Source organism: Monodelphis domestica, chromosome 5, assembly GCF_027887165.1.
Source record: "Monodelphis domestica isolate mMonDom1 chromosome 5, mMonDom1.pri, whole genome shotgun sequence".
Lineage (NCBI taxonomy): Eukaryota > Metazoa > Chordata > Mammalia > Didelphimorphia > Didelphidae > Monodelphis > Monodelphis domestica.
In genome coordinates, this window is record NC_077231.1 from 177,865,945 (window position 1) to 177,879,773 (window position 13,829).

General features: G+C 36.7%; 1 protein-coding gene across 9 annotated transcripts in view; it reads right to left on the reverse strand.

Annotated features, from left to right (window-relative positions):
* DOCK4 (dedicator of cytokinesis 4) overlaps positions 1-13,829 on the reverse strand; it is a 553,335-nt gene that overhangs the window by 108,562 nt on the left and 430,944 nt on the right. For all 9 annotated transcript variants that reach the window (XM_007504147.3, XM_056799554.1, XM_001366207.5 and 6 more), the window contains one exon: positions 9,768-9,862. In XM_007504147.3, the coding sequence (XP_007504209.1) occupies positions 9,768-9,862 (95 nt within the window). The remainder of the gene's footprint in view (positions 1-9,767; positions 9,863-13,829) is intronic.

Genomic DNA, 13,829 nt, shown 5'->3' on the forward strand with positions numbered 1-13,829 from the left:
TCAGGCTAATCTCTTCAATGTCCTGGAAAGAAGCCAATGAACTAAGCACTTCATAAGAGGATGATTATTCTAAACAAAGGATTAATATAGCCAATATTTCCAGTGTTTGTTTTCAGAGGAGGAAATAAGATAGGTTCTTTGTTGGCAAAACTATTCTCATTGGATGACAACAGCATGGTGGACCCTTGGGCACAGTTAGTGCTATTCTAACAGAAAGCTGTTAGCATTTCCCTATGGAATTCCTTTGGTGCTTTCTCAGCTGAAGGTATTGTGGTACTGAGGAAGTCACACAGGTAGTTAAGGACATAACTAGGGTTTAAACCAGGTTCCTCTTGATGTAAATCCAGGGCTTTTCTCACTATACATCACTGACTCACAGCCCTTACAGTCTATAATAGGGAACAAAAGCAATGTTCCTTCTGTTATTCTACCAAATTACTCAGCTTTTAGATAGTATCGGCAGTGATAGATCACATTAAGTCCTCGGCCCTGTGCTACAATGCTTCCTGGTTATCTAGTAGAGACAAATGTTTTAAGGGCAAAGGAGAGTCATATAACATGCAGGCATGATGTCAGGTGAAGCCTTGTATTTATCATTAATCCCTTACTATATAACAGATAGCTCAAAGGGCTTTTTGTTGTTTGCTTCTAATCTATTATAGCCAGCATAGCCTGAATGGAATGATTTGGCTTTAAAAGTTCTTTTCATTGCCTTCTCTGTTTCTCAGTCTTTTGCTCATTATGCATTTTTTCCTAAAGATTGGAAGCTTGTCTATCTGATATGCAGTCAATGAGAGATTTGCACTTTATCCTATTTAGGCATTTAATTTGGATATTTCTGCAGGCAAATCCTGCAGATAAATTCAAGAACAAAAGTCACCCTACTCTCTGGTCACTGAACATCTCAGACAGGTCACAACTGGATGGATACATATGCAGAAGAGAAATAGGTTTAGAATTCTAGGAACTAAAATATTTCATATTTCAGTGGCTTCCCATTGCCATTTTAACTCACCAAATGCTCTCTTAAAATCTTCCTTTCCTAATGCTTCAATGTCTGAAACCTATATACCCTAATCTTGCTAACTTACAATGGCAAAAGAAAGAAGTCCTTCAAATTTCACAATTCAGCACTTATTAACCACCTACTATGTACAAGCCAATGTTTTAGGACCTGGTGTTATAAAGGGTAAAGGTTGGGGTTGATTAAGTTAGTCAAGCAAGTCAGTCCTCCCCACTTAACAGTAGCCAATAATCTGATAGTATTGTCTAAATTAATCCGAGCAATTAATCAGAGGATGTTCTGATTGGTTAAGGAGCTTGGTCAGGCTAGGAGGAGACTGAAAACAAACAAAGCCAGTGAGTCAGTTTGGAATGGAGGACAGAAGCTTCTGGCACCTTAATTTAGGTGGAAGTCTTCCAGCAAAGATGCTGAGAAGGAAGAGAAGGAATTTGGAATTGAGGATGGGAGAATGGCCAGGTTTCAGCCAGTCTTGTTATCTGTTGCACCCTGCTTAGAGAAAGGTCTTGTGAACTTCAAAGGATGCAGAGGTTTTTTGTTTTTTTTTAACTTCCCTTTGGTGTCTTAGACCTAGTAGAATTCTTGAAATAGGATTGGGTTCTGCATTTGTTGGCCAAGAACATACTTAGACACATCGAGAAAGGAAGCTTCTAGATTCTGCAAGAAGTCCAGCAGAGAAGCTACATAATGATGCCAAGTGAAACTTGATGAGGACCTCAGTAAAGAGAAAAAATTCTAGCAACCAGGGGCTGTGAGTTAACCCTTTGCCCGTATTTGTTTTTGAGGCTTAAGCCCACTTTTGCCTGGATTTAGTGTGAACTGAAAGAAATCTATATTACAAACTTTTGGGAGATAGTTTATACTAACTGCCTTTTAATACCACCTTATTAGAAAAACTAATTAAGACTGATTAATTGACATTAACTCATAATCATAAGGGTTGTAAATGAAAGCATTAGAAAAAACACTTCCAAACTGAGCAGTGAAGTAGGGGCTTGAATCCCAAATTATTAGATCAAGATGACATATGGAAGAATAGTCCCAGATTACTGTTAAATTTGGGGTCTCCTCTAGCACATGGCTCAAAAGAAAGTAAAGAAATTGGACCTATAGTCAAGAAATGTACTTCTTACTGGCACCATAGTATCCAATCTTTATATGGGGGGGGGTTCCTCAAATCCCAAGTCCATTGGCAATCCCCAGATAAGCCCTGGTAACTTTATTATCTGACATCTTTACCTCCACCATCAAGGAAATCACAAGTTACCTTCATCAGTATTTAAAGGCCCCTTTTATTTAAACATTAAAATTAACAGAAAAGAAGTCAACCCAAGCCCACAGAGAGTCAAGAGAACCTCTACTTCTCTCCAGGGAAGAACTCTATTGTGGAGAACTATTCTGTTTTCATCAGTTACAATAATAACTTGGGCTGGCCAGCAAAGAAAGATATTAAGGATCATTCATTGACATTTGTGCTCCCTTTGGGGTCATTTTGTGTGCCCTGCACTGTTTTACCACTAAGTGCTTCAAATTGGTGCTATATTGATATGATATCACACTCAACCACTTCATTAATGTCCCTTTACATTAGTCACTTGCACCTTTTTCTGAAGGACAAAATGGTGCACCTGTGCTCATCTGGGTCATGGTTGCTAACAACATCTGTTCCCCTCACTCATCCCAAACAAGGCTCTAGGTCTTCTCTTCCTCTATATTTTATTATTTGATAATAACAGAGGCTCCCAAAGAACTAAATTATCAGATTTTTAGGTCCATTTGTCCATATCTAACCTCTCTCCTGACTTTTAATCTCACATCTCCAATTGACTATTAGTTATTTTAGACTGTCTGTCCTTAGATATCTTAAACTCAACATTTCCAAAACTGAACTCACCATTAACTCCAAACTATCTCCTCTTTCCTACTTGTTGAGGGCACTATCATTCTCTAAGTAACCCCAGTTCACCACTTAATTCTACATTCACAGTATCTCTTGTGTATACCTCCTTTTCTATGGATACTGTCACTGCCCTGATACAAGCCCTTATCATATTATACTTGGATAATTATAATGACTTGCAGAAACTTCCTGCCTCAAGTCTCTCCCCACTCCAGTCAATGCTTCATAATGTTCCTAAAGTTCAGGTCTGACCATTTTAAGCTATTCCCTCCCCCATTCAAGAAACTCCAATGACTCCTTATTACTTCCAGGATCAAATGCAAAATCCTCCATTCAACTTTTAAAGCCCTTACTAACATGGCCCCTCTCTACTTTTCCAGTCTTCTTATATCTTATTCTCCTCTAAGTAATCTATGATCCAGTATCACAAAGACCTGCTTGCTATACTTTGCACAAGAAACTCAAAATTCTGATTCCAGGTACTTTAATAAGAAGCCTTTCCTGGTCCAACATGATGTTAGTTCCTCCTGAGATTACCTTTAATTTACTCTGTCTATGTCTTCTTTGTGCATAGTTGACTACATGTTGTCAACCTTGTTAAATTATGTTTCTTGACAACAAGAACTGTTCTTGACTTTTTTTTCTATCCATAGTATCTCCATATGACATAAGGTTATAAGTGCTTGCTGACTGCCTCAGACTATTATGTTTGTCTGCATGTCTTAAAACTTTTGGCTTTTTTTATACCTACATTGCATGACCCAACATTTCCATGCAAATATATATTAAAGTATATATGAAAATGTCTTCTTGAAATGCTCAAACAGATCTGTTTTATTCTGCTGGTTGTTTTACACTCCTATTTTATACTGCCTCTATTTTACTTCCTTCCTTTTCATTTGTTTGTCAGTATTCTTCCCATTCATTTAAGTACCCTCCACTGAGTCTTTAGGTTTTAAGGGAGCAGACACACTCCTTCTCTCTTATTTTCTATATCTAACCTTCTCCTGGGCTTCAGAGTTAGATTATAAAAAAAACCTTCTTCAAAGATCTCCTAAAACATAAAAGGGAAGGTCAGAAACCAGCAGGTCACTATATGCTGTATAATTTTGTGGAAAAGGGGAAAGTCAAAGGGAGAAAAATCTGTATTCTTGAAATGTGTGGGTTGAGAGTAACTGAAAAAATAATTGAGTTGTAACTGGGCTTGCAATATTTGTACTGAAAAGAAAATATGGCCAGGAAATAAAAATCTGGTAAAATGACCCCTGTTGTCTTTGTGTTCTTGGTGGAAAAGATAATTATAAAAAATGTAGTGATGTTAAAATATGAAAAATAAGAAGCTAAAAAGGAATAAGATAATTTGATGTAATTCTAAAAGCATCCAGAGAAGGCTTGGAAGCATAAAATATCCACTTAAGGTAATTCATGTAAGCAGACAGAAAGGTATTGAGGGAGAAGAGCAAATAGATAAAGAGGAACTGTGAAGAAGAGAGAGTAAAATCTACTTGAACAGGGTGTTGAGTGGTTATAGATGGGTGTAATTATAATCCATAACCAAGGACTAGAGGAGGTGAGTTGATGAGCTAAGAGTACCACTTAGAATGACAACCTAAAATACTGACAAAATGGAATGACAGGTTTGCCAATCCTTTGTACCCTTAAGATTCTCTCACAATGTAAAATAATTGTTTTCACTTTCATTAGGAAGGTGAATTTTCAATGAGGTTATAGGGAATGTAAAGAGAAAATACTAAAAAGGCCAGGTCTTTGAGGGAGAAAGTATCTCAGTTCCTTTAGGCAGAGGTGGCAATATTCTTCTTTTGGGGCTGCCCCATTTCATCATACCTCTGGCCAAGTTTCTGCCCTATCTCATAGGTCCCTTTTGACTAAACTAATATTCTTTTTCTAAAGAGAGCTTTGGCATCTTCCCTTTAAATGAAGCCTACCTAAATGGAATAGAAGTTGGATCTACACATAGACCATATTCTTATAACTAGTATCTCCAAACTCATTAAGAGGCATATATCTATCAATGTTTACATAAACATACAGAGTTGTATATATGTGTGTATACACGCATACTGATAATGGAACAGATACAGCAATAGATAAGCATTTATTAAGCGATTACACTGTTTCATAAGTGCCTCTTTTGCCAAATATTTTAAATAAGTATAATATAATTTATGTATTTAAATGTGGCACATTTATTTTTCAAGGGTTTGATTTACTATTATTAACAACCCTGGAATGTAGGTGGTATTATAAATCTCCATTTAAAGATGAGGAAACGGGGTTAAGTGATTTGTCCAGGGTGCCACCACTAGTGGCTGAGGTAAGATTTGCATTCAAGTTTTCCCAATTCCAAACCCAATACTATAGGGGCACCGAGTCACCTAGTTGCCTATGACAACAGTTGTATAATCTGCCTGGGCTTGAATTTCCTTAGATGTCTAGACGGACATAGATTCATGACACATTAGAATCAGAATTTGTGTATATAGTGCCATTTGACTTTAATTTAAAATTTTTATTGGTTTGTAACTAGAACAAACCTAAAATTCCAGATTACTGAGTCTAAACCCATAAAAGACCCAACTAAACCGCAACATACCTGTACCCAGAGGGTAGATTGGACGAACCCTGAACCAGACGTGAAGTAGCATGACATGGATGAGATAGTCTTTAAGTTTACTTGGTAGCTCCACTAAGTCAGTGATTTCATAAAGTATTCTAAAATAAGCTCAGTCATCTCCAGGAATAAAACAGCAATGAACAATGAAGGAAAACTTTCAATCTGATTCTGCTCAACAAACAAGAGATTTTCAGTTTTACTCCAGGGCAAAAGAGTTTTCATTTTCTTCAGTGAGAATACCCTCAAGCGCTTTTTACTCTCCCCACCCTAATCTACATAATAATGTGGCTAATTTTCTTAATATCCCTGGCATACACATGGGAAAGAAGAAAAGAACTGGTTATCTTAAAAATGCCCTGTATTGGGGGGTTTTAATTTTAATTTCCCTTATATTTCTTTTATATTACCATAGGCTATTATTTTCTCTCTTACCATTACATTTACTAAGCACCTTCAGTCTGCATTAAAACCATTCATTTCAAGAAACTTTAATGAAACCCAACTATGATAAGGCACTGGGTCAGGCTCTCTGACTCTAAAGGAAATAGGATAGCAAATGAACTCTGATAATAGAGACTATCTTTATCTTTTTTTGTTGTCTCATTGTTTGGTATAGTGCCTGGAATATAGTAGGCACTTAATAAATGCTCACTGATTTCTCCCCTAAATTATCTTACTCTCTAATGGGGTGAATAGGAGGGATTAATAACATGTGAACAAATTATGGTTCCAGCAAATATCTGATAGCTGGAAAGGAGGCTAAAGGAGTTGAAGAAGGAAAGATTTTTTTTTCTTAAGTTTGGAGATTCAGAGAAGGTTTTGTTTGGGAACCTAGGGTATGCTGTGTTGGCAAACCTATGGCACAGTGCCAGAGGGCAATGCTCCATTCCCACTCTTCACCAAGCCTGAGGACATTTCTCATATCACCCATCCCTCTGCTCAGCAGCCCAATGGGAGTGCTTCCTCCCTCCCCTGTCTGGGGTAAGGGGGCAGCTGACATGTGGTATGAGATCTCTAAAAGGTTCACCATCACTGGCATAGAGTATATTTCTGCATAGGTGGTAACATAATATCAAAGAAGAATTGCCCAGGAAAACAAGTAGGGTAAATTGTATTGTCAAAGAAATGTGTGCATGGAAAAGGAGGCAGGCCAGTCATTTAGATAGACATGGGCTAATGGAGTCCATAGAAAGTCAATAAAGATAGAGAGATGCCCACAGAAATGTTGGGTAGACCCACCATGAAAGGCAAGAATTCTATAGGACGTAAGGAATGGAAAGGCTGTGATCTCAATCTTTGAAAAATCCACATTAGTGAGAATTATGTGTTTAACCAAGCATCTCAGGATTAACATACTGCATTATTAAAACAGATGTAAAAGTAAATATATATGTTTTCCCCTTTGGGAGTGTAAGTTAGATATATTTGCTTTGTATATACAATATAAGACTTGATGAGAGAGAGAAGTTTCAGTACAACAATTTCAACTGAGAAATATCTAAAACTCTTTCAATAACTGGCAACTTCTCTGTAACTCAAAATCTTAGAAAGTTGTCTGGGGACAGTGAGGAGTTAAATGACTTGTCCAGAGTCTCTCAGCCAGTATGTGTCAGAACAGTAAAAGATATTTATATAGATGGATATACTAAGTAACCATATGGAAACAAGAACAACAGAATTAGCTAATCATCTAGATATTTCCAGATATCTAGGTGCAATGAAACAGAAAAAAAAATTCACAGATAGTGCAACATTCTGCTAACATATGCCTGGTGGTCATTACTAAACAGAAATTTGTTAAGAGAAAAAAGAAAGATTGAGGAATAAAAGAAATTGCAAAGGACAGAAAAAGGATAGATTCCTAGGAGATAGCAGGACTGTAATTATACTGACAGTCAAACTTCTGGAGTTACAAAGACTTGGGTTCAAATCTAATCTCATACATTTACTAGGTGAATAACCCTGGGTAAGTCACTTAACCTCTAAATGCCTCAATTTCCTTAGCTTTAAAATGGGGATAACAATAGCATCTACCTCAAAGGACTGCTGTGAGGACCAAATGAGATGCTAGTTGTAAAATGCTTGGCACTGACCCTTTCACACAGTAGGTATTGCATAAATGTTTATTCCCTTTCCCTTCATTCTAGGATTTTTTTTTCTCAGTATTTCTCAATCAATCAGTCAATATTTATTAAGCATCTATTATGTGCTAGGCAGGGTCGCAAGCACTGTGAATACAAAAAAGATACATAACACTGGCTCTCCTCTTGGTCCTTAAGGGAGCTCCCAACAGTGAAAGACTGGCTTAAAATGCCGATGTACCCTCAAAGAAAGGACTGTACTATTAATCTTGCTGGCACCACTGGAGTAGATAATGAGTCTCAAAGATCCCCTTTGACACAGGTTTCTTTCTCCTAAGCCTGTTCCACACTTCCCAATATCCATGCTGGATAAATTTAGCAAAGGGAAACTCCCTCCTTAAAATGGAAAGGTAAATGATGAGAAAGCAAGTAAGGATAACGTCTTATAAGAGGAATGGAGAAAAAGATAGTTTTTAGGTCAGAAGGACAAGTTTTGCTGTTAGAATCCTGGCAGTGATCAACTTATTGAATGAAGCACTTTGCAATTAACCTCTAATGCCTCTGTACTGGTAGGTGGTGCCTTCAGGACCACATCAGCACCAATGGGTTTTTGTTTTTGTTTTTAGGCAATAATGTAACGAGGGGGATTGAGGGTGAGTTTTTGACAAAATATATTTTGTGAGTCATCATTTGTTTTGCCATGCTATTTAAATTAAAGAATTATGACCCAATTTCTCTTCTCAATTGAAGAAAAATATCTAAAAAAAACTTGAACATTGGAGAGAACTGCAAGATATAAAATAAATTAAAAAGGAGACTACAAACATGACATTCTGAGCAAAAATGAAGTCTAGCAATAATAATGCTTGTCCTATATTAAAAACAAACTAGCAAACCTGAAAAACTATGTGGTTACTCAAAAGCTAAATCTCAGTTTAGGTCAATAACTCCTTGGTCACTCCCTTAGAGGTAACATGGAGGCACAGTGGCATCAAGGAGACCTGAGTTCAAATATGGCTTCAGACATTTACTACTTGGGTGATGTTGGACAAAAAAGACACTTAACGTCTGATTGCCTGATAAAAGGATCCACTGGAGAAGAGAATGGCAAACCATTCCAATACCCTTGCCAAGCAAACTGCATGGATAGCTTTGGTCAAGGCTCTAAGTCTGATATGAAGTTACCTAAGGGCAAGGTTTGCTTTGTTTTTGTTTTTCTATCTCAAATATAGTGCTTGGCAAATAATAAGCATTTAACAAATGTTTACTGAATTGCATTCACTAGCCTTTGAGAGAAAAACAAAAACAAACAATCCTGAGAATCAATGACCAAAATAGGATAAAAAATCATTTTAAAATTTGTGATGCTAAAGATAGGAAAGAAGCAAGGTCCTTTCCTCTAGTAGAGACTTTCCTAACTAACCCTGTGGATTATATACTGTAGTTGTCCAATCCTCATATACAGAAAAAAATGGTAGCATGGCTTAACAGCAGAATAAATATACCAAAATCAACCATTCAATAATTTCTAAACATTTATTAAGCACCTACTATATGCCATCACTGTGCTAAGTGCTTTCTAAAGCTGCAGGACACTGGATTTTGGCTGAACTGAAATTAATTTCATTCTTCTCACGAAATCACACCAAATATTCCAAGCCTTAAAGAGGGCTGTAGCAACACTCTTTGTATGTCTGCAAAAACAGAAAAGCTGGAACTGTCAACACTGCTTCTGTAGTTATTTAAAATACATTATGCCATATTATATGATTTGCTACTTTGCAAAGTTTTAACACGTCTGCTTCTATAAATGTATTCTGCAGTTGGAGCTATGTTGGGGACATGGCTAACGAAAAGCTCTTTAGTACCAAAGCTTTTATCACTCCTCTACCTGGGGACTTGGAAATACATACAAAGACTGCTTGGGCAGGTGGATGTGGAAACCAATTCTTGCCCCATGCATACACTCATGATGAATTCTGAATACATCATGCTTTTTTAAGGAGATCAATTAATATGGGGAAATGGGAAGACAGTCAAAAGTAATCTAAACACCCAATGGAAGTCCTTTCAGAATCCCCTCTCTCACGGAACAGAAAACTATATTTATAAGCAATGGAAGTGTCTTACTTGTTAGCAACCAAGCGCATGACAGTCCAGTCTTTTGGAAACATCTCGGGTCGTATCAGTATTCGAAACACAGTAAAAATCTGTAGCAGGAAATCCTGGGAGAGGATGGGGGAAAAAAAGAAATGTTTTTTCCTTCTCATTTTACTGTAGTTGTTAACACATACAAACAATTTAAAAAAAAACAGAAAAGAAACAATATCAAAAATTGCTTGAGCTAATTGCATTTTCCAAACAAAACCACTGTAGAAAAGAGGAGTCACATACTCTAGCAAATGGACACAATAATGAATTCTTTTCCTTCCATTTCTGCTTTTCCTTCCTCCCTATTCCCACCCCTTCCCTTTTCATGTAATTAGAGCATCTCTTCATCCTTTAAAACTCCTAATCACTCTCTAGGCTCCCAGTGTTTAGTTACAAGAAGATCTCTGAATGACTTGCATTAGCATGCAGAAGATGAAGGCCAGAAACATTACAGGACTTAGTACAATGCATAGAATACATGAGTTGGGAATCAGGAAGATCTGGGTTCAAATTTAACCCCAGATGCTAACTAATGAACTCTGCCCTAATTTTATCAACTGTAAAAAGGGGATAATAATAGCACCTCTTTCTCAAATGAGATATCTGTAAAGTGCTTAGCACAGTGCCCATGCACATAGTAGAAATTATATAAATGTTAGCTATTTCCATTAGACTTGGAGCTCCTTGAGGGGCAGAGACTGTCCAGTACCTCTTTTTTAATGTACTGCACTTAGTACTATATCTGGCACATAGTAGTCAGAAATGTTAAGTGACTGATTAATACTTCCTTCTTCACAGTAACAAGACGCTTCAAACAAGGAGAAATTTGGGATTCTGGGATCATGACTATTTTTCTTTTTCAATTTCAGAAATTTATGTTTAAATCTAAAAAAAAGACATCTTGAGTAAAACTCCATTCTCTTACTTATTTGCATGTTGTCTCTTCCATCTGAATATGAGCTCCTTAGGACAGGGACCATGTTGCTGCCTTTTATTGTGTACTCAGAAATTGACATGATGCACAGCACATCATAGGTGCTTAAGAAAGGTTCACTGACTGACTGATCTTCATATTACTGAGACTATAAAGAGTTTTAGATTTGGTAATCAGAGATGTAGATGGCCCAGTGAATAGACAACCTGAATTTGATGTCCAGTCAGGCAAAGATGAGTTCAAGTCCTGCATTGGACACTAATAACTATGTAACTCTGGGGTAGTCACTTGATTTCTCTCTCAGATCCACTTCTATAAAATGGGGGGAAATAGTCTTTTTTCCCCAGACATGTGAGGATTAAATGACATACCATATGAAAAGCATTTTGTAAACCTTAAAGTGTCATGTAAAGGGTAGTAATTATGACAGTTCATGCCAGTTTGGGAGTCAGTTTTTCCTCTAAAGAATAAAGTTGTCTGACTAACAAATCATTAAGGTTCCTTCCAAAGTTCCTTGTAACAGCTTTTGTCTGCACTGTATGGAATTTTTCAAAAAACTGAACTTAGAAGATCAGGAAATAACTCTAAAGGCTTAAAGGCATTCTTCAAAGATGACATGCCAGAGGGGTGGACACATTTGCAGAACAGCTTCTTCTGAACTGACCAAACAAAGTAATTTGACAAATAACCTGTTGTTGTCCTTCAAAATGCCCTTTTCCAAAACAGATATCTAATGGGGAATCAATGTACTACCACAATATTATGCCTTTCCTCCTTTTGGAAGGAAACCAAGAAGATAAAATACCCTTTGAAAAATCAAATAGGATGGCTGGCTGGCTGGCTGGCTGGCTGGCTGGGTCTCTCTCTCTCTCTCTCTCTCTCTCTCTCTCTCTCTCTCTCTCTCTCTCTCTCTCTCTCAACTCCTTTCCCTCATTGTCTCTGTCTCTTAACCAATTTAGTTTTATTCTAGAACCATTAATAAGCAAAGTCCAAAAAGAAGACTGATAATCCTAGAGGTCTCAAGAAAGTATGCCTCTATTTCTCTGATGTTTGAAATGTAGCAGTAAAATGTTGTAAACTAAAATGCTAGAGTTTTGTTTAATAAACCCAGTAACACATCTGTTAAACATATAAATGGTTAAAGTTGTCACTCAATTCAACAGAAAACAGGAAGAGAAAAAAATACTTCTTGCATTTTCCAGATATACACTAACAGCTTTTTAAATGAAGTCAATAAATATTTTGACCAGGTTTTGTTTTAAGGTTTTTTCATCTCATCATACATGTCTCCATTTGTGGAATTCTAGCCCTTTACAGAAAGGAAGTCACCTGTAGGTAAAAATGGCCACGGAGGTGGGGGATTGGGAGGTGGAATCCTGATCATTTAGTCAATGACTCTACTTTTCTGTCTCTAACTTAAAAGGAAGATGAGGGTTTTTTTTAAATTTTTAAGTTTTTCCTCTAGGAGTGGGGGGTGGGATAAGGAAGGGGCTGTTGTTAAATTGAAGTGCTGGAACTCATCCAAGGTGCTATTTCCAATAATCTTCCCTAAATATTTAGTTGCCTTTATAGTAGCAAATGGTTTTTGTCAGAGAAAAAAATATTGTTTGTTTGTTTTCCTCCACCCAACAACAATTTGGGCAGCTAAGTGCAGCAGTGGATAGAGCATAGAGTTTATGTTAGGAAGAATTTAGGAAGACCTGAATTCAAATCCAGCCTCATATACTTAGCTGTGTGACCCTGGGTGAGTCATTTAACCTTGTTTGTCTGTTTTTTCATCTATAAAATGAGCTAGAGAAAGAAAAGGCAAACCACTCCATAATTTTTCTCAAGACAATCCCAACTATTGTCACAAGGAGTCAGACAAGACTAAAAATGACTGAACAACAACAATAATTTAATAATGAATTTTTTTAGTATTTAAATAAAACCATACAAACTCTTATAGTAATACTGTTTAGATGATGGGAAAATACAGAAGGAAGATAAATGTCACATACTCTACAAGTTTTAAGTTGATTGCCAAAAGGCAATATTGTCCATTGCTTCAGTCAACATAAAAGATGGCACAATAATGGAATCATGAAAGGAATTCGAGGAAAAGGTTCCTTTAAGAAAATTTCCTCTGGAAGATTCTCCACATCTTCATCCACTAATCAAATGTAACAATGGCAAAGGTTTCTACTGTACCTTGAATAATAATTAATAAAGTATATATTATCATTATTTTTGTTATGTAAAATCTGAATGCTGAACTTGGATGGGAGGTAGGGAGTTTAGGAAAGACATTTTTCCATTTGACATAAAGAAAGACCTTTCCATGTGCGGAAATTTGATACCCATTGGATTTATTATCTTGAAACCCTTAGGATTCACAGAAAACAGCAGAAGAGACCTGAGAGATCTTAGTCAAACCCCTTCAGAGTAAAACAGGCAGATTAGGTCTTTGAATTATAGCCAGTTTCAGTGAGGGGTGTGATTGCAATGTCAACTTTAAGAAATCATTAATGGATCAACTAAGATCACAAACTGAAAGATTCCTCTAGTATTAGGTGAATTGATATCTGATATTTTTAAGAAAACTGTCTTCTTTCACTAAAAAATGAAGCACCGGTGATAATGTCGCATGACCTAGTGGGAAAGGTGCTCAAAGTAATATTTCCACTCAATGATCAAAGATTCTTTCCTTGTTGTGTTCTAAGATTCAGCAGGCAGATTTTCCTTCTGACTATTAACCTATGTAGTAAATGCTCTATCATTCACATTTGTGGAGGGTAAAGGAATTGCGTACTAGAGCATATTTAAACATTTTAAAATCAAAGAATCATAGTTCTAACACCAGATGGGTCCACATAGATTATCTAGTTTAATTCTCTCATTTCAAAGATTTGGAAACTGAGGGTCCATGGAAGTTAAGTGATTGGTCTAAGGTCACATGGATAAGGGGAAGAGGTAGGATCTGAACCCAGGACCTCTGCCTCCAGAGGCAGTGTTTTTTCCATTGGAATACACAGCTGCAAATATTTCTCTTTGGTTTTAGAGGGGTTTTTTTCTTTTTTACTTCAAATTGAAATTGGATTGTGTGAGATACTTTGGAAATAAATTAA